The sequence below is a fragment of the Eleginops maclovinus genome, chromosome 8 (assembly GCF_036324505.1).
Source record: "Eleginops maclovinus isolate JMC-PN-2008 ecotype Puerto Natales chromosome 8, JC_Emac_rtc_rv5, whole genome shotgun sequence".
In the NCBI taxonomy this organism is placed as follows: domain Eukaryota; kingdom Metazoa; phylum Chordata; class Actinopteri; order Perciformes; family Eleginopidae; genus Eleginops; species Eleginops maclovinus.
This window is the reverse complement of record NC_086356.1, coordinates 17,556,688-17,578,420: the sequence shown is the minus strand read 5'-3', so window position 1 is coordinate 17,578,420 and position 21,733 is coordinate 17,556,688. Positions and strand designations below refer to the sequence as shown.

At 39.4% G+C, this 21,733-nt stretch overlaps 1 protein-coding gene across 2 annotated transcripts in view; it reads right to left on the bottom strand.

The window, feature by feature from the left end:
• fibcd1b (fibrinogen C domain containing 1b) overlaps positions 1 to 21,733 on the bottom strand; it is a 109,161-nt gene that overhangs the window by 40,991 nt on the left and 46,437 nt on the right. For both annotated transcript variants that reach the window (XM_063888872.1, XM_063888873.1), the window contains 2 exons: positions 20,320 to 20,479; positions 9,870 to 10,006 (listed from right to left, as the gene is read on the bottom strand). In XM_063888872.1, coding sequence (XP_063744942.1) covers positions 9,870 to 10,006; positions 20,320 to 20,479 — 297 coding nt within the window. The remainder of the gene's footprint in view (positions 1 to 9,869; positions 10,007 to 20,319; positions 20,480 to 21,733) is intronic.

Sequence of the window (21,733 nt, the reverse complement as noted above, 5' to 3'; positions counted from 1 at the left end):
TGCATTGGCATGATCACATTAAGCTCCCTGTAATCTCTCCAGGAGATGAAGGCAACTTAACCAGCAGTCTTAAGCTCTTCAGCAGGCTTTCTGTCAACCACTGGGAGCTCACAGCGGTCACAGACGGACACCCTGACTGACAGACCAGAACCCAGGGTAGAATCAACACGAGCACTCTGGAGCTGATTGTGGGAGATTTACAATCTGGCATGTGACTGGGTGGAAAATAGGAAAAGTGCCAATAGCTTGTTAGCTCCTGGCATGTACACACTGTGCACACACTATGTTTATATGTTTGGCAGCAGATGTCACTTAGTACCGCTGCTGTATACCGACTAACTGGAGATAATTTGCTACATCTTCAGAGAGTGATTAATACATTTGCCATGAGTGACAAAATAACATGGGGGGGAAACATTAAATGGGAAAATATAAATAAAGGAAACCAAGTGTGTTGATGCCACTCAAAAAGCTGTCTCCTTTCATAGATTTGTGATAGATCAAAACAGACAGGCAGATGAATTGCTAACAATTTGATTACATTGTTAAGAATATTGATGACATGGTGACACATTCAACACTGCCTGATGAAAGCACTCATAAATCCACAGCAGTCTGCAGAATTGCTATCTTCAAAGAGGACTGAGAACATCTGTTGGTGAATGTTTTATAATCCTATCAGAAAGACAGATGTGTTCCGAACACAGCAGCAGCAAACAAGAGCAGAAGGAGAAACAGTCACCCACAAAAAGTCCTCCTCTTACTCTCACTCCCTCTCAACACAATTTCTGCATTTATATGTGCTCAAGTGAAAAGATTTTTCCTGGCCTCCAGCAGTAACCTGATTTTCTAAAACACAAATATACAAGAAACCAACTCTTCCTTACAAAATAAAGGGATTAGGAGAAACCAGATTACCATAGGTAGGGTGTCTGAAAAAGGCTTCTTATACTTTTATTTTATTATTTTATTGCAATGTGCATGACAAAGACCAACTGCAGAGGAAGACATAAGCCTTTAGTGTGGCAGGACACACGGGAACATCTAGGCGTAAGAAAACAATTATCTCTTGAAATAAACAACTGAAACCAGGTCATTTTCAAATGTTTTAAATTGAAAGTCTACAGCAGCTAGCAGCTCTTTGAGGGTGTACCCAAGCACAGCTCTAAGGGACCCTATTATGCTTTAGGGGTTTTTCCTATCTTGTGGTGTGTTTTTTTGCATGTAAATGGTCTGCAAAGGCTAAAATCCCTGTTTTCCCTCCGGAGGAAGTTTCTCTCCCACACACTATCCCCCCTGCCTGAAACGCCTCATTTGGACTCCTTTGTTTACTTCCTAAACATAGTGACATCACTTTGTAACACTCTGACTTGTATTGGTTAGCACTCTAACACACTGTACGTAATAGGCTAAGGGGAGGGACATCTCTAAACAGTAAATCAATAACAACAGAGCTAACCAATCAGAGCAGACTGGGCTCTGGTTTCAGACGAATGGTGTAAAGAGGTGCTGCATAAAGCATGGAGACATGTCACAGTAGAGACACTAAATACTAATATGAACCTGAAAATGATCCGAAAATCCTAATTTACTGACTAACCCCAACATAGAAACATGTTCTAACTGCAGCATGGGATCAATTCAAAATTGCAGTCATGCAGTGCAAGAGGTCGTACAGTATGCGGTTTTTCTGGGAACCTGCTGTGATTACAGATGCCTTAAGAATATCTATCTGCAAAGGTCTCATCAAAGTTTTATCACAAGAGATCTTTCACGCAGACCTGTTTGAAAATCATTTTTATTTTTTCATTTAGAAGATATAACAGCAATTAGTCACATCTAAGTGAGGATGTCATAGGTAGATTGCTTAAAGGAAAATGAATAAGCAGACTGCACTCGGGTTTCAGACAGAGGGTGAAAAGAGGTGCTGCAGCACAGCTAGTATGAGAAAAATAAATAGCTTTTTGAACATAAAATCAGGGAAACATGTCCCAGTAGAGGCAGAAAATACAAATATGAACCTGAGAATGATCAAAATTGTTCAAGATAAAAGCTATTAACAGCAGATTTCTGTAAATCCATGTTGCAGATTGCTCAGTCAGGTCCAGCGTAGTAGAAAAAACAATATAAAATTGGCATCCCAATATCTCTAACATGGCAAAAGAACAACTGTAGAACAATAATCAAATGCACATTTCAACCAAAATGTGCATTTACCGTTTAAAAAATCTGGATTATTATATTATAAATATGTTCAAGAGGAATCTGACTATTCTTGCACATTCATGCCTACACTGATTCTAACCATTATAAAAACAATTGTGTTTTGAAGGAAAGTTAGATTGCACTCTGAAGTTTTCAATTTCCCTTCCTTACAAACACATTTACAGATAATAATACACAACTGCAAAAACATCTTTCCTCTTTTTATTCCGAACCAATAAACCAACAGAGATGAAATATTGAACAGCCTGTGAGCCAGATACAGATAGTGAAAAGCTTATTCAGTACACTATGAAATGCTCAAAGAGCACTCGGAGCCTCTAAGGGAGTGACACAACATGCACACAATCGTACATTCAATCTAAAACTTTTACATTTCAGTTCTTAGCTGAATTGTATATTTGAGAGTGATTGCAGTACTCCTGATAAAAGCACCATTTGATAATGCACTCGGTTATATCTACTCTCATTTATTATATATAACATGGTCATTTTTAGTCCCTTCCTTTTAACAAATAAAATAGTAATAATAAAAGACATTAGCCTGAGCAGTGAGGCAGTGTTTGAATGGCATTTCAAATATCTCGCTGCAGAAACAGGTAGAGCGCAAACCCAGAGGATTACTCTATCTGGGGCTAGTGTGTATACATATTTTAGTAGTGTTTATTGTATGTCCACATGTATGTCTCTTTGATTATATAGATGTTTTTGCTATAATCTAATGTACGCTATCTGTTAAGGTAGGCAAATGTGCTTGTGTGTGTGTAGGTGTGTTTTGAAGGGGCTCGGGGCCTAGTAATGACTGCTCTTTTCTTTTATGTCCTATCTGCCATCATCCCTCCTGCCTCTGTGGTCAGACAGTCTGCAGGGCATGAGTTATGTCCGTGGAGAAATACTGACCAATTCCCTCTGACAACTATCCACATCAGCCCTTACTAATGTCTCTCTCCTCCTATTACTGTATCGAAAAATACCCTATAAGACATAACAGTCTGATGATTGTATTGAAGTAAAGATAATGCCCCCGTTCTCTCTGGCAAAATCCACAGTATTGCAAAAGCTACTGTTTCGTTTAGATATTTTAAGAAACCTTACTGAACAACAGCCACTGAGGCCACAAGACTTCCTTTAAATGGTGAATGGACTGAATTTATATGCCTCATTTCCAGTTTTTCAACCCATTAAAGTGCTTTAAAGAAACAAAAACATCATTCACTCATTCACACACATTCATAAAGTGGTGATATTCAAGGTGCCACAGGGAGACAAACACTCACTCATTCACACGCAATTGGCTATGCTATTGAGACCAACTTGGGTTTTTTGGAAGAAGACTCCGACATTTTAAGCTCCTGATTGGAGGGCAACCAATCAATCTCACAGTCACACCCGCCCCCTCAAATTCTAAAAGGAAGGAAACTAAGGTGGGGTGCAACAGGACCATTGTTTTGTGTGTTAATTCAGTGTTTACATACACTGAATTAAACAGGGAAGGGCTCCCAAACTATTGCTATATTTTCACTCTTATTATAGATTTCTTAAATTATATATCAGTGTTTTAAATGTTTCAATGTATGCACCAATAACACAATGATAAATTCCTTGTATGTGTTACACTACTTGGAAATAAACCTGTTTCTGATTGTGATTCTAAAATATACAAGTCAAAGAGTGTTATTAAAAATATTAATATCGCAGCATCGGTCTAAAGTTTGCTAACAGAAGCCATCACAAGCTGCAGGTCTTACAATCCAAGTGGTGGTGTAGTAGCAGTATAAATTCATTGACAAATGATCAATTTTCTCCCTTATGAATGACATTTCTCCTTTGAATCAGGGAAATTATGTACTTTTCCACTACAGCGTGACATAATCTAGCATAAAAATGTTTTATTTTGAGTCATGTTGACAAGATGCTTTTTTAGCCAATTACAGTCACGTAGCTGCAGTGATTACTCTGCTCAGGATGCACAGCTGTGCCCAAACATTTCCTGAATCCAACAGCTGACAAAAAGATGGATTAAATCAATCAATCAAAGGTTCAAAGGTTTTATTTGTCATATGCACAGGAGATACAGCGTATATGTTGGCAATGAAAATCTTATATCCCATGCTCCTCCAACAACTCAACATACATGGTGCAAATAAGATAAATAAAATTGTGCAAAAATTCCACAAGAAAATATATACAATAACAACAATAAGGATGTAAAGATGTAAAATATGGCAGCTCTGTCCTGGTGATGTGCTGAGCAGTTTTCACCACCCTCTGTAGAGTCTTACGGTTGAGGGCGGTGCAACTGCCATACCAGGCGGTGATGCAGCCAGTCAGGATACTCTCGATGGTGCACCTGTAGAAGTTGCAGAGTATCCTGGAGTCCATGTTGAACTTCCGCAGCCTGCGGAGGAAGAAGAGCCGCTGTCGAGCCGTCTTGGATATGACCCTGGTGTGATGTGTCCATGTTAGGTCCTCACTGATGTTTACCCCGAGGAACCTGAAGCTGCTGACTCTCTCCACAGGAGTCCCATCGATGGTGATGGGTGTGTGTGCCTCTCTCTATCTCTTCCTGTAGTCCACAATCAGCTCCTTTGTTTTGCTGACGTTGAGTAGAGGAGAGGGCTGAGCACACAACCCTGAGGGGCTTCGGTGTTGAGGGTCAAGGTGGAAGATGTGATGTTCCCTATCCGCACTGCCTGGGATCTGTCAGGAAGCTCAGGATCCAGTCACAGAGGGTGCTGTTGAGACCGAGGTCCCTGAGCTTAATGATGAGCTTGGAGGGCACAATAGTGTTGAATGCTGAATATCTATACTTTACTACATCCTATGGCATTTACCGTCTCCGTGTTGATGCAATGTCTAGATATTTGCAGCAAACACTGTGCTCTAAGCTAAATAGGTGATCTAGCTCACTTTATAGGTCTAAAATGAACACCTGGCCCTGTTTTGAAGTAGCTAGATAGAAACCCACGGTGCTGTTTTTGTCTGGATTCTTCACATAAGGGGAAAACATGACTGTTTGAAACATTTATGTGATCTATGAGTCATTATGCTCCAGAGGATGCTTCTCCATATGGTCTTGTGATTCAAGGTTTGTCAGCAGCACCTCCTATTATATATATATTGTATCCATACAGCATGGGTAGAAGGATACACTCATTACTGCAGATTTGTCCATTGTACCATCCTGCTATACAACACCTCAGAACTATGCCATTGTGTACTTTTCATATCCTTTCCCTGTCTTTTGTTTACTGAAAAAACCTAACAGGCATGGTAAATATCATGTATGGTTCCATCTTATCTATTTTTTCTCTGAACCCTGGGGGAAACAATTATTTATCACTTGAAATATTCTGCAAAACATATTCATTAAGCAGCAATGCCATTTATGTGGTCAGCATTAAGATATGTATATTATGTGTGGTATTTCCCTATGTACTATACAGTTTCACATCGAAATTGCCTGGCTTTTGAAATGTTTTCATGAATAAAGTCTGATGGAAATTCTGTCGATAAACTAACAAAGAGTTGTCCTTCTGTTTAATCTTTGCAAGAGAGGCAAACAGCATTCAGAGCACAAGGACTCTACAGCCGAGTACAACTAGTCATACTTACTGTATCAGACTGCTCTTACACACTATACATACATGCTCATTCATGAGATCATTTAACAATTTTATTTACCATCAATGGTCACCACTTGAGAGGTCACATGGTACCGTCTGACCGGTCATCTAACAAAGGGACGATATTTGAACTACATTGATGTAATATCTTTTGTCATGTACTGCTTCCAGAATATTAATATTTACAAGGCATTCCGTTCACTTGATAATCATGTATTACAGTAAAAAGTTATAAACTGCGGCACGTGACGGTTGCCAGTTTGATTTTGAAATCATTTCTTTGATTTTTTTTAAACAGCTGATGGATTTTGGGACATAAATATTTAAGGCATTGAAAATATATATTGATATATTTGCATTTCTGTTCACTTGATCCTCATAATTTCCAATACAAAAGTTTTAAACTGTGGCATGTGATGGTGGCCAGGTAGGGTTGGGTTGTTTGATCATACGTAACAATATTCAGGGAAAAATAACAGAAACTGTTTCTTTTTTAAAACCTGATGGCATATGAAGTATTTTTTGCAGCATGTTCTAAAGTAAATCTTTAAAGCAAACATTTTGGGCTTGGAAAATAACCTTCCTGTAGTCATTCTGACTCAAACAAATCTCTGTTGAGCTCCAGTAAATTCTGATTGCTGTATATGTAGACATGTGAACAGACATATGAACAAACATCCTCCGAAAGGTCATGCCTGACTGACGCTACAGTTCTGCTGAGTGACATCTAAATCCAGAGTCCTGTTCCTCCTGTCATCATTACTTAAGACTGCTGCATTATCCCGGAGGCTCTCTCTGGCTTACCTTTTTACTGAAAATATAATAGAACAGAGAGATTTTTTATCGCAAGCCACATCTGAATGAATGCATTTCAGAGTATAGAGGGAGAAAAGGAAATTGCCGCTCCCTTATTGTGTTATTATCTGTATATCTCACTCTCCACATCAGAAATGTGTTTTTTATATCAGGCCGTCTCTTCTTTGTGTCTCCTGAATCACACCCTTCCCGCTCCCTTTTAAGTAACCTGCTCCTCTCTGCAGCAACCTCTTCAACACTGCTACGGTATATGTCAAAGTATGCTAATGAGGTGGCGGCATATGGCTCATTCCTTATTTAAACTCAGACAGACAGTAAGCCACTCAACTCACCAAGCATCCCTTCTCCCTTCCTGCCCCGGTTGGATCACACCACTGCGATCTCTTAATGAGGATCTCAGGCATAATCACGATCAGCTCAACACTCCAGGAAGGATCAGTAACGGCTGCATTATATCTCCAATCTGAGCTGCTGTGTAAATCACATTATGGGACAATATGTTATGTTACTTAACACTTGAGAAGGAAGCTAAGCCGAAAGCATGATCAAGAGTTATTTCTAGATAGGTGCACGCACATTAATTCATGCACATGCACACACACACACACACACACACACACACACACACACACACACACACACACACACACACACACACACACACACACACACACACACACACACACACACACACACACACACACACACACACACACACACACACACACACACAGTCTGCTATGTAGCTCTATTCCATCCCGCTGTGCTCAGCACTCTGTCACTCTGACAGCTTTGTTTTATTTGATGATCGGAGGGTACAACCCTGCCTACCTCACGCAGTTAGTCACCGATTTACAAGCACACACACAGCTCACTGCCAGGACCTGAAGTTTGATATCTGCTGTATGTGTTTTTAGTGAGTGTGAGGTAGAACGTTGGCAGAGATGGCTGAAAATACACAAACTCATTTTCTTTTAAGTGTAATTATTATGATAACTGATTATCTTTTCATGGTGTTACATATAAAAATAGTACAAATACATTTGCATGTTTGCATTCAGAGATTCGAAAGCTGTTGACAGGTCTGAGAAAAACTTTTTACATAAAATATATGGAGACATCTTCATTTCGTCTTCACACATTCATGGGAGGAAGATTTAACACGTCCTTTCTAAGTAGTCTAAAATTACCCGTGGACATTATGTCAACAAGATAGCAACACATTTACACACTGAGGGAAGATAGCAGATTTAATATAGGCAGTAAATGTATTTAATACACTTTTTTTTTTATGCAGCCTTGCATCACTTTGTACTACATTAAAGAAACATATGTTATTTCCACAGCAGTTAATAGTATAGATTTGGCAAATAGACCTCTAAATAGCTAAATCAGACCCTTGATGCTTTCATACATGCATCACAACGTCTGAAATAAACAAGTTGTGAGGGTTTCATGTCGCTGAAATTTCATGTGTAACAAGGCCTCAGTTCTGTATTAGAAACTGCTCCTCCTTCCCTAAGGACAGCTACAGTATACTTCAGAACAAAGACAAATAAATGGCTCTAACCAGTAAGTGTGTGTGTGTGTGTGCCCTCGCAGTAAAATACATCTAAACCACACTTCCAAATATAACTTCAAACAGCTCAGTGTCAATGTTTGTTCACCTCGCTGTCTCTCATTCCCAAAAGACACAGTGCTTCCAGTATACACTCTCACTTAAACAACTGTTTACTTTCGCAACTGACAGATGTTTGATCAAGGGAAAAAAGCATTTAAAGAAACTGTAAGTGTCCTCTTTTTTCTTGTTACCTTTATAGAATCTAAATCCTCTCAGAATGTTTTTACAGAAAGACAAACCGACATGTAAACAGGTCAGACACCAGCTGTAATGTTAACATATTCTTGTTTCTGAATTAAAAAGCAATATGACAACTTTGTTTGCACATGCAAAATGGAGGCTGGATTTTAATGAGCATTTGTCTTGCTTTTACAGTACTGTAAACAATCCTGTCTTTGTCAGGAAACATATTTAAGCATCAGCACACTGATTAGATTCCCATGATATTGTTATGTTATGTGATCCTTTGTCAAGGGAGCAGCTTACCTGTGTGATCATGGCAGCATTTACCCAACCCATAAACACATCATGACTCTTCAGATATATAATTTCCGTGCTGTTGCTCTGCTTCATTGTCTCACCATGCTTTGTCTTCCTTTAAGCAATCTACCTATGACATCCTCACTTAGATGAGAGTAATTGCTGTTATATCTTCTAAATGAAAAAATAAAAATGATTTTCAAACAGGTCTGCGTGAAAGATCTCTTGTGATAAAACTTTGATGAGACCTTTGCAGATAGATGCACGATATTCTTAAGACGGTACATCTGTAATCACAGCAGGTTCCCAGAAAAAACGCATACTGTACGACCTCTTGCACTGCATGACTGCAATTTTGAATTGATCCCATGCTGCAGTTAGAACATATTTCTATGTTGAGGTTAGTCAGTAAATTAGGATTTTCGGATCATTTTCAGGTTCATATTAGTATTTAGTGTCTCTACTGCGACATGTCTCCATGCTTTATGTTCAAAAAGCTCTTTATTTTTCTCATGCTGTCTCTGCTGCAGCACCTCTTTTCACCATCTGTCTGAAACCAGAGCCCAGTCTGCTCTGATTGGTTAGCTGGCCGGCTCTGTTGTGATTGGTCAACCACTTAGTAATTTCCCACGTAAAATGTGTTGGAGCGCTAGCCAATAAAAGGGCTCAAAAGTGTTATGTAGTGATGTCATCATGTTACAGGAGTAAACACAGGAGTCCAATGGAGGCGTTTCAGGCAAGAAGGGGGGAGGTTATGGGAGAGAAACTCCCTCTGGAGGGATCACAGGGATTTTAGCTTTCACAGACCATTTACATGCACTAAAACCTATAGGACACACTACAGGAAAGAGAAAACCTGAAAAGCACATAGGGCCTCTATAAAGCAGACATTCCTTCAGGCCTTCTTCCCCCTGTTTTCATTTTGATTATAACCCTGGTTTAAACGTAGGGGCTGTTTCTATTTGAGGCAGATACTCATACAGCTTGTGAGGGTTGTGTGTGTGTGTGGTGTGTGTGTGTGTGTGTGTGTGTGTGTGTGTGTGTGTGTGTGTGTGTGTATGTGTGTGTGTGTGTGTGTGTGGGTGTGTTCTCCTCTGACTCACCGTCCAGCCTCCTCCGTCTGTGGTCATGTCGCAGTAGACCTGGAAGCCTGAAGGGTGGTGCACAGGGAACACGGAGTAGATGCCGTCCTCTCGCTGGCCACTGGCGTACAGATCACCGCAGTCACGGGGACGTGAGCCTAGGGAGAGGTGAGAGTAGGAGACATGAAATAAATTAGCTCCAATATGGCTCTTGCACAGGGAGAGATCGCTAGGAGCGGTGAAGGGAAATCAGTAATATGGAGAGGATGAGGAAAACATGATATAACACTTCCAACACTCTGACCTCTATCTGCAGCCGGGGAAACAGAGGCACATGAGTTAATTAGATATTAAAGTATACTAAAGAGCAGTTCTGGTTCTATGTTGGGATGCAGGCTACTTCAATATGATAATTAACTGTCTTTCAATGGAATTCTGATGCAATAATATATCAACACAGGATACACAATTAAATCGACCAAATTGAAATAACAAGCAGATACAGTAATAGATATTCAGAGCAGGAAAGTATTTCCTCATCTTCCTACATCTGGACATGTTAATGTGTGTTGTATGTGTACATCATTATTTATTTGTTACGGAATTTGTTTGCGTATTTTTATATATTTCTTTATTTTTGTTTTGGCGTATTAATCATTTTTCAAGCTTGGAAGTATATTCAATTAAATGTAATAATAACTCAAATTTCTCACATGATTTTATGTGAAGACGGGGGTTTTGTTTGACAACACATTTCACATTTTCATTGATTTTATAAAATAGACAAAAAGCGCATACATGGGCATATTTTTTTTCTGATTTTATTGTCTCTATAATTTCCCCTGAAACTGTTATGTTAATTTTCTACTAAGCTCTGAATTAAATGGTAAATCAACCAGAACATAACATTTTTCAAGTGCTTAATTCAAGTGAAACATTATATATTGTGATAAATGTTGCTATGGAGATATGAGAAGACCTATGCCATGAAAGAAGACTTAGATCATGTGGCCCAGTCCTATTAAATAAAAACCTCAAAGCCTCGGGTTAGTCAATCATTTTCTGATAGATTGATTTAAAAAGAACAATGTTAGAGTACGGCTGTATGGAGAACATAGACTTAAGAAAGATGGATGGTGAGATGGATGGGGCAGGGTGATAGATGACACCGTGGGACAATGGAGTCTAAGTGCGGCGAAGATCAAAAAGCGAAAAAAAAGACGGAAAGCAAGTAGGTCGAAATGAAGACATAAAGGGTGGAGTGTGGACGTGATCCTGCAAGCAGATTTATAGCACGGAGGCAGATTCCAGATAACACATGTCGTAGGAAGAAACAAAACACATAATGGAGGATGGAGAGGAGGAAATGTGGTAACATTAGACATGTTTGAGGAAAACAACACAGAATCAGGGAGAGTGGAGAGAGTATAGAACACAGACAGACGGATTGACAGATTCAGGAAAAGTTAGAGCAGAGAAGAAGAGACATCGACAGGAAGCTTGGAAGCTACAGCAAAGCAGAACAGTAACACCTTTTTGTGGGACTGACACTGGGATATATATTCCCCAGGAATTGTTGACATTTTAAAACAGCTAGAGCATTTGGAAAGGCCACACAAGATGTTCTCACAGGCCCAACACGATATCAAATGTTTGGTCTCCGTGTTAGCCTCCACTACTCTGACTTTCATCATCGTCACAGATAAATGCTAACATTTCCCAGTTCTCCTTTTCATTACAGGACGCTGAAGCTGTCTGGCTTCCAAGGGAATTCACTAAAAAGAGACTACCATTATTAGTCAGGAATGTGGTTCTCTGTGAGTTTCAAAGTTTGCAGTTTAATGATCCCTGACAGCAAAAAAAGTATTCCCAACGCAGACCCCTTTTACGATAATACTGACACTCCACAACTACTTCAGCTTCCAAGCTTTTGATTTACACAGGATGTTTGGTCTTCTTTTGTCAGCTAATTGATTCACAATCCATACCTATCTATTGCAGTGACAACATATATTGACATGAGGTTTCAGAAAAAGCTTGTATAGGTGCATCCTTAGCTTCTGGTCATGGCTCTAACCAGCTTTAATTGTGACTTCTATCAATTTAGTTGTCAGTATGTCAGTCACTAATAGTTTCTGTCATGTCAGAGCCTGCTATCCCCTCCCTCTCTGGAGCCGGAATAATTCACCAGTGTTTCCTTCGATGAGTCATCACCTGATTTCCATTTTCACCTGTGCCTCTCTTACCAAATGTCTCTCCTGTTGCCTAATGTGAACAGTGTTGGCTTGGGTAAAGTAGACAAAGGATTATGTTCATTACTGATCAATTTTATTGTTATTTTGTCCATTAATAGTTTGTTCTGTGTCAAAACAATTGTCAATTCCAGGTTCTCAAAGGGCAAGGTGATGGCAATTCAATTTTCATGTACTGCGAGTCCAAAACCCAAATATTTTGCTCTAAATAAAACAGAAAAGCAGAAGTCTAAAATTAGGAAATGTTTCCAATTGTAAAAAAATGCTTAATTAATCATCAAAAAATATTGCAAATTATTTTTCTTTGGGTCAAAACTTTGTAAAACATATCTTTGCTGCTCTATTGTGTACTTTTTGGATTCAAAACCAACACTGTCTCCGTCTGTCAAATACTTCCTGAAACACTGAACTTTCTGGTTCCGACTGAAATGTATATAAAAGAAACAAGAGACAATTGAAATCAGAAACGAGGAAGATGTTCATTTGTTTGAGATTGTTTCAGCTGTTGATTCGGTTCACTATTAAGCATCTATGGCAGCAGGATGTGGGATCAACTCAAAGACGCATTAGTGTTTATGCCAATAAGGAACATGTGGTGTGGCTAATTGATTCATTTTTAATAGCTTTTGGACATCAATAAAGGTCTATGGCAGTAACAAGTTAGTAGTTCATAGTTTATCGTGCTTTGTCAACACAGATTATAATTTGGAATTAGGATCATGTGTTGACAATACAAAATACAAAGTGTTTTAAAGTACATTGAGTTTCTGATGATGTTTGTAGAGTTTGGGAAGGTGGGTGTACATTTGCTAGTGAGAACCTTTGAAGAAAATTCCGGTTTTGAATCTCATCTGTTGGTTTCAAAGTCACATAAACCCTTCAAAGTAAATCACAGTGACATGGCAGGCTCTGCTCAGTGGGAATGAACTCATTGTAATGCACTCTGTCCTCACATCTCCCGCTCACACCGCTCATCTGTGGAAGATATTCAAGTATTTTCCAAACAAGCACGTGTCCTGAATCCATCTTTTTGGTTAGATTTGATCTTACTCTTTATTTTTATTTCTACAACACAACACGCATAAAGTTGAATAATGAATGTGGCAGCAAGAAAATCCAAATAAAGAAGTCTACCAGATGCAGTGGTGTTATGTATTGGAGAAATCAAGGATTGTAGTAGATTTTGGGGCAATGTACTACAATCTTGGGATCTTGATCATCCTGAAGGGTGTTCTTTTTTTCAATAATGACCACCAATTGAAACCCAATATTAATTGAAATCATTGTATTAACTAAATGATCCTATTGTTTCCACTAAGAAAAAAAAATAAAAAACTTGGTTCCACTGCACACAAACGGCTGGAACTCCCACAACAACAACTTCATTTAAAATGAAGGCAGCGCTGATAGATGTTTTCTGTGACTGTCCAAGGCTGATCACAGTTTCTGTTCCACAACAAGTCCTTAAATACTACAGAGGCCAAACCGTGTTGCTGTTAGTGTTTACTTCCTGTCTATCTGCTTCTGTTCATTTATCTGACATCCAGTGATCCGCCTTTTAACCCCTTTCCTATTTTTCTCTTCATCCTCCTAAGCAACGGTAATCATAGGGCTTAACAGCGGTCTGTACTCGGCCATATTAACCTCTAAAATGTCTGAATTCATCAATCAGAATCGAGTATTATATAAGTAGCTCCTCTTTTACCAGATGTGATGAATGCATTTTTGTTAAAAAAGTAATAATCCAGTAATGTCATGTATAATATCCTGAATAAACAACAAAAACAACAACAACAACAACAATAAAAATAATAATAATACTAATAATAATACATTTTATTTATAGAGCGCTTTCCTAAAAAATCAAAGAAAAGGGACACTACACACAATAAGTACACCGGAACCGTAAGTATATTTTGATTCCAATACTTTTGTACTAGGTATGATTGTGAATGCAGTTATTTTACACACATGTATTTCTACTTTTGCTTAAGTAAAGTTCCTCTATTCTGCAAATGCATTTTTTGCTGTCTTTCATACATAAATATGTGTCCCCGGTGTGTAAGGAGACTCACAAAGTGTCAGAAAATACAACCCTCTCTCTTTTCCTCCTTACCCACATCTCTAAAAACGGGGGTTCAAACGAGCTGATCCAGATTTGCTTCAGTTATGACGCCATAACCGAAATGTGGGCTGGCTTTACATTGAACTCCTGGCAACGTCCCGCCCACGTGACATGTCCCAACCTATCGCCCCCATATACAGTCAGCGAGCTGAATACCTCTGTGTGTGTGTGTGTTCAGCAGGATGTCTGCAGGAGGGACTTAGAGTTGTTGTATATATAATACATATAATGCCTCTGTTGTAGCGGTCTGACAAAAGGAATGAAATTTGACTTGTGAATCTTCTCGTAAGTCACTGTGCAGCTAAGGCAGGCGGCCCATGAAGTGAAAGGAGGACTTCTACAGTGGTTTAATGCGAGTACAAACTCTGCTACAGTCAGAGCTGAGAAGGGCTTCACGTCTGCCGTGTTGGGCTTCATTTAACTTTGAAAATCGAATATGCTCTTATGGGAATCCAATGCAAAGAGCACAGGGATGAGGAATTCAAATATCCACAGGCACAGGAGTACAGACAGGCAGTCAACAATACTCCTGCTTGGGTTTAACTCTAAACCACATATGCACACAGCAGGCATTCAATATTGAGCTGTTCTGTATGTATATGCATCTCAGTTAGACCATTATTATGTTAATATATGAGATGGTCAACACCTGGTACACTGACCCTATGTCAGAATTCACAAATTGATACATATGCGCTGGAGACATATGGTATTGTGTGTTTCTAGTGTAGCATACCATTTAGGTATCCTTATAAACAGATAGCCAAAAGCAAAATATCCCACAAAATAATACCATAATAATAATAATAATAATAATAAAAAATATATATCATATAATAATAAATAAAAACAGGGGCATTTTGAGGAAGGTACAGTTTGTGTTGAGGATCAATTTAGAGCAGCACTGATGCTTTTTGTTGTTTCTCTGGCTGTTTTCTCGTTCACTGTGGATGTCTTTGATGAAATGTCAAGGCTGCGCTGCACAGAAACACAGACTTGCCGCCGGCTGCTTTGTTAATCCTGACTGCAGCTCTGAAGAGAAAAAGATAACCTGCGTAGAAATATATTTCAACTGGGTGGACATGATGTAGGATATAACATAACATAATATTTTTCTATGCGTGTGCCATACTCATTAGATTTTCTACATGTTTGATTTCATTATGCTATAACTCATAGAGACGGTGAGCACTTTCAACTCTGTGCCGCAGAGTAAACCTTGAGCAGAGAATATGTGAAGCGCTGTCCATGGTGCTGAACCTTGGTAGGTCAGTGAATCCGAGTACTGCAGAGCTTTACTCCTTAAATTTACATGTGTCTTTAATAGCTATGGTTTACATTATTAAGCTCTCTAAGAATGAAAGATGTGGAGTTCAGTTATAAACTTTATATCAGGAATATGCCGAGAAACCTGTCAAAGCAAAATAGTTATTAGAGCATACTTTGGAGCAAATGTATTTTCTTTTATTTAAAGCAGCTCCTGGTTCTATATATATTGGAGCTTTTTAAGAGTGTGCTGTCAATGCATCTGCTTTGTAAGATGCATAATAATGAATATGCATGTCAGTAAATATCATCCCAGATTATCTAACAATGTTTGTACATTTAAAGGTCTCCTATCATTCTATATTTGAACCATATATTGTAGTTCAATATCTATACAAAACTTGTCTGTGAAGTGTTTTGCTCAAAATACCAAACAGATCCCCATTGTAGCATGCCTCATCCCCCTCTATTTCAGCCCTGTTCCTGAAGTGCTGATTCTGTGACTGTTGCTTTAAATTTGACCTGAGCTGAAGCTGGCCACGCCCCTTTGTCATGCAGCTCTCTGTCTGAAGAGAGACGTTTCTAACTGAGAAACTCAGCTAAATGCTGCCATGATTAAACCCCATATGATGTTCCAAACCACATCAAGCATTATTCCTGAAACACTTCTCAGAGTTTACCGCTACAACAGAGACATTATATGTATTATATATACAACAACTCTAAGTCCCTCCTGCATACATCCTGCTGAACACACAGACACACAGAGGTGCTGCGGGGGGAATCAGCATGGGGGACGATAGGTTGGGACGTATCACGTGGGCGGGACGTTGCCAGGAGTTCAATTTTAAGCCAGACCACAATTTGGTTATTACGTCATAGAGATGTGGGTAAGGAGGAAAAGAGAGAGGGTTGTATTTTCTGATACTTTGTGAGTCTCCTTATACACCGGGGACACATAATTATGTATAAAAGACAGCAAAAAGTGCACTTTGCATAATAGGGGACCTTTAAATGTGGATTATAGTGTAAATCTCACTGGAAAAACGCATTTAGGTAACATTATTTTCCTATAAAGGGTTGTAAATGAACTGCTCATGTAAGAAAAATATGAATAATGAGCTGTAATCTCTGACAGACAGCTGACTGCAGGAGAGTCTATAGGATATAATGACAACAGGAGCAGCAAACAAGCGAAACTCCAGCAGGAACAACACTGATGTAATCATCATAACAACATGAACTGCCTGCTGACTTAACCATGTTGTACAGGAATGGATATTAAAAATACACAGAGCTCATGCATAATTATCCCTCATTATGAAGACTTTAGCAGACATTTTCCCTAATAACATAACACAAACACGTGTATAATCTAATGCAATGCAAAACAATAGCCTTGCAATACATATTGCCGTGTTACATTCATTCTACATCAGAGTTTTTTAGAACAGTGGAGTTACTTCACCCCCTGTTGCATCAGATTCTTCATGTTCTTGTAATTGCGTTCTCCTTATACACTGTGCATACAGGGGGGAGGGATCATGATGATTGCCTTAACAATGATGTTTCAGTCTCTGTCGCTGTATTCATTTATACACAGCCAGGAGACAAAACATTTAAAATCAAGCTTGAAGAAATGTATTCCACAATATAGCTATGCCTGCTGTGAGATAACGATTATGCTAAGATCTAAAGAAGTCTTTTTTTTACCAATACATTATAATTCATTGCCACCAAGGATACTGACATGTTACAACTTACTGTTTACTGATTGCCTCAGATATTGTTTAGCAAAGAACATTATGGTAGATGGTGTAAAACTGTGTAATGGTGCAAAACTGTGTAAATCAGACGACTGAGTCACCAGTAAAGAGAACTTCAGCACCATGGACAGAGCTTCAACCAGTTGATCCATGCTGGCCAATGAGAGCCAAATATCTCTAAATATTCTCCTGCTGCTTTACCACTTTTCAAAGAAAAAGGTGGCAAATCATCTGCCTTTCAAAAAAAAGGAATTGTTGTTTTTAGAGTTTATTTAGGAAATGCCTAAACACATAAACAAACACTTAATGTGTTGGTTAATCTAAAATAAATGAATAAAAAAACAATAACATCGGAGATGCAATATCTCACAAAAGTGAGTACACCCCTCACATTTTTGTAAATATTCAATTATATCTTTCCATGGGACAACACTGAAGATATGACACTTTGATACAATAAACAGTAGTACAGTAGAGTAGTCAGTGTACAGCTTGTATAACAGTGTACATTTGCTGTGCCCTCAAAATAACTCAACACACAGCCATTAATGTCTAAACCGCTGGCTACAAAAGTGAGTACACCCCTAAATGAAAATGGCCAAATTGTGCCCAAAGTGTCAATATTTTGTGTGGCCACCATTCTTTTCCAGAACTGCCTTAACTCTCTTGGGCATAGAGTTTACTAGAGCTTCACAGGTTGCCACTGGAATCCTCTTCCACTCCTCCATGACGACATCACGGAGCTGGTGGATGTTATGAGACCTTGCACTCCTCCGCCTTCCGTTTGAGGATGCCCCACAGATGCTCAATAGGGTTTAGGTCTCGAGACATGCTTGGCCAGTCCATCAACTTTACCCTCAGTTGATGGACTGGGCGGTGGTGGCAAAGTCCATAGGGGCTTGGCCTGGGAACTGGAAGGTCACCAGTTCAAGTCCCCGAAAGACCTAGTGCCACCGTGGTGTCCCTGAGCAAGACACTGGTTACCTACACTGCTCCCCGGGCGCCGTACATAATGGCGGCCCACTGCTCCTAACACTAGGATGGGTCAAATGCAGAGACCGCATTTCGTTGTCCTAGTACTTGTACTCTGTGCAATGACAATAAAGTTGAATCTTTTTTTTTTTTTTTTTTTTTTATTATTATTTTTTTTTAGCAAGGCAGTGGTCATCTTGGAGGTGTGTTGGGGTCGTTGCCACCACCATGCTTGACTGTAGGCAAAACACACTTGTCTTTGTACTCCTCACCTGGTCGCCGCCACACACGCTTGACACCATCTGAACCAAATACATTTATCTTGGTCTCATCAGACCACAGGACATGGTTCCAGTAATTCATGTCCTTAGTCTGCTTGTCTTCAGCAAACTGTTTGCGGGCTTTCTTGTGCATCATCTTTAGAAGAGGCTTCTTTCTGGGACGATAGCCATGCAGACCAATTTGACAGTGTGCGGCGTATGGTCTGAGCACTGACAAACTGACCCCCCACCCCTTTAACCTCTGCAGCAATGCTGGCAGTAGTCATACGTTTATTTTCAAGAGACAACCTCTGGATATGACGCTGAGCACGTGCACTCAACCTCTTTGGTGGACCATGACGAGGCCTGTTCTGAATGGAACCTGTCCTGTTAAACCGCTGTATGGTTTTGGTCACCGTGCTGCAGCTCAGTTTCAAGGTGTTGGCAATCTTTTTATAGCCTAGGCCATCTTTATGTAGAGCAACAGTTCTTTTTTTCAGATCCTCAGAGAGTTCTTTGCCATGAGGTGCCATGTTGAACTTCCAGTGACCAGTATTTGAGTGTGAGAGCGATAACACCAAATGTAACACACCTGCTCCCCATTCACACCTAAGACCTTGTAACACTAACGAGTCACATGACACTGGGGAGGGAAAATGGCTAATTGTGCACAATTTGGCCATTTTGACAGGGGTGTACTCACTTTTGTAGCCAGCGGTTTAGACATTAATGGCTGTGTGTTGAGTTATTTTGAGGGCACAGCAAATGTACACTGTTATACAAGCTGTACACTGACTACTTTACAGTGTATCAAAGTGTCATATCTTCAGTGTTGTCCCATGAAAAGATATAATAAAATATTTACAAAAATGTGAGGGGTGTACTCTTTTGTGAGATTTTGTATCTAGTTTTAATCGGACATAAAGACATTTGATGCTTTTGATAAGTTTTTACTTAACTTTAAATAGACTTTAGATAGAAGTGTGCTTTAAATAACAATATTTGTTGTACATCAGATTTAATTATTATATTGGAGTATTCAGTAAATACACTAAAGGAAACTTCCCAGCTTAAAAATGTATGAATTGTCACTAAACCCAGGAGATTCACTGATATTTGAAACACATCGTCGTCACAGGCACACTTAAGTTCTCACACTAACTTTGAAACCCTCATCAGGTGCAGCTAAGATTTTTATGACAGCTGATGTTAGCAGGTGTTCCAGCTCATTGCTCAGCCTCACCAGTTTGTAAGATTGCATGATGTTTAATAATACACCCAGCGGGTCATGCTCTTCAGCTCCTTGAAGCAAAAGTAAAAGTCCCTGCCTATTTCCTCATGTTTGCAGATTTTCGAGACATCCTCCACATATCGTATGCTGTGTGCTAAACATGAGCAGCCTTCGCTCCGCGCTCCTCGGCTACCTATGAGAGGGGAATCCAACAGGGGAATGCCAACGGGTATACTGCGCCTGGTTAAAAGCCTTCCAATGGGATGATGCCTCGGGCCATTCTCTGCCTCTCAGTAACACAGCCCAGTGGATACTCAGTCATTTCTCATGTACAGTAAAACATTCCACATCTATACCAAGGCCACTGGGTAATGTGGAGGAGACGTAGCCCAGGGACACATATCGATATCACCAGGAGAGGCTGAGGTGAATGAATATGAGGTAAAAAAAAAAAAATAGCAGACAAAAGCAGGATACAGTTGGGTGACACATACAGTATAGACACAGAGGGACAAACTGAGTATCAGACAAACAAATCTAGGAGGAAAAATCCAAGACAGACGGGTAAATATAGTTGACCCGAGCCTTATTTCTCTTACCGTTGGCACAGCCCTTGAAACGGGCCCCTCTGACGGGGGCCCTCTGCAGATCGGCCTTGACGCGTGCCTTCAGCCCCACGTTCTCCTTCTGCATGGCGTTCAGAGCATCACTCACCGAATTCACCACCTTCACCATGTTGATCTGACTGTCCGACAGCAGCTGGGAAACACATTACAGCTTTGTTTATTAACAATGGAATAATACGTAGTACTAAAACAATGTTTTTATAACCTTCCAGAGATGGGTTTCTATTTATTTAACAAGACTGTAAAATAAATTCCATCAGCCAGAGTGTAAAACTTTCACATTATAAGCAGCAATCGATTCCAACTATGTCGATTCAAACAATATTAAACACAATATTGTATGCTATTTATGGAGGGTATTTATTCGACTATAGCCAGGCACTGTGTTTGAATGGTGTTTGATGCACAGAAAACAGTGAATGCATGTACTGGACACATTTGTATGTCATTTTTGCATGCTATACTTTCATACAAATAAAGAAATGTCATAATGGCCAAATAAAAATCCTCATATACGAGTCACTCTGTCAGTTGTTTTTAAGATGGAGTTGCTCTTCAGAGTACATTTGTGGCGCCGAGTCATTTGGAACTAAACTCTGGGATTTGTATTGTTAACAACTTCTTATCATTATCTCTACTTAACATAGGTGTTACAAAATCCACCATAACAGGAAGCTCACGGATTATGACTTAAAGATAAGCAATCCAAAATGTTTTATTGCAATTGATTTTGTCAGAGTTACATCACATTTGCTTAGCAATGCACCAGCAGGAAGGGAATTATTTTCTGGGGAGCTCAAGGATGAACAACTATCTGACATTTTAGAGCACAGTGCCCAAGAAAATTACATTTAAACAAGGTCACTACAAAACGATCTCACTATGTCCATGTTTGCATAATGCATGCCTCCTGGATTTGATTCCTTGTTTATAGCAAGTGGATGCAGCAATCCTCAGCAGCAACTCAAATTTTAGAGTAACCTTGAACACACAAGCAAGGACAGTTTTCAGAGTAGATTCCCCTGCATGTCTATGCGATGGTAGAAATGACATTGGAGGAAAGAGTTCTGTGTATCGAAAATCAAAACCAAGGGCTGGCTCAAAGGAAGAAAGTTAGGCTCAAAAGTTTGGGTTTTCTATAGGTATTGGTAGAAATTGAAAATAAGGCTGCACAATTTGGAAAAAAATAACTAATTGTGATTATTTTTGACTGGTGTTGCAATTGTGATGATTTGATGATTACGATATAGGGGGGGGGGTATTCATTTTTTAAATCTGTATTGAAGACAATATTCTGCACATTCTCAGGTTCATATTTGTATTTCTTGCCTCTACTGGGACATGTCTTCCTGCTTTAATGTTCAAAAAGCTCTTTATTTTTCTCATA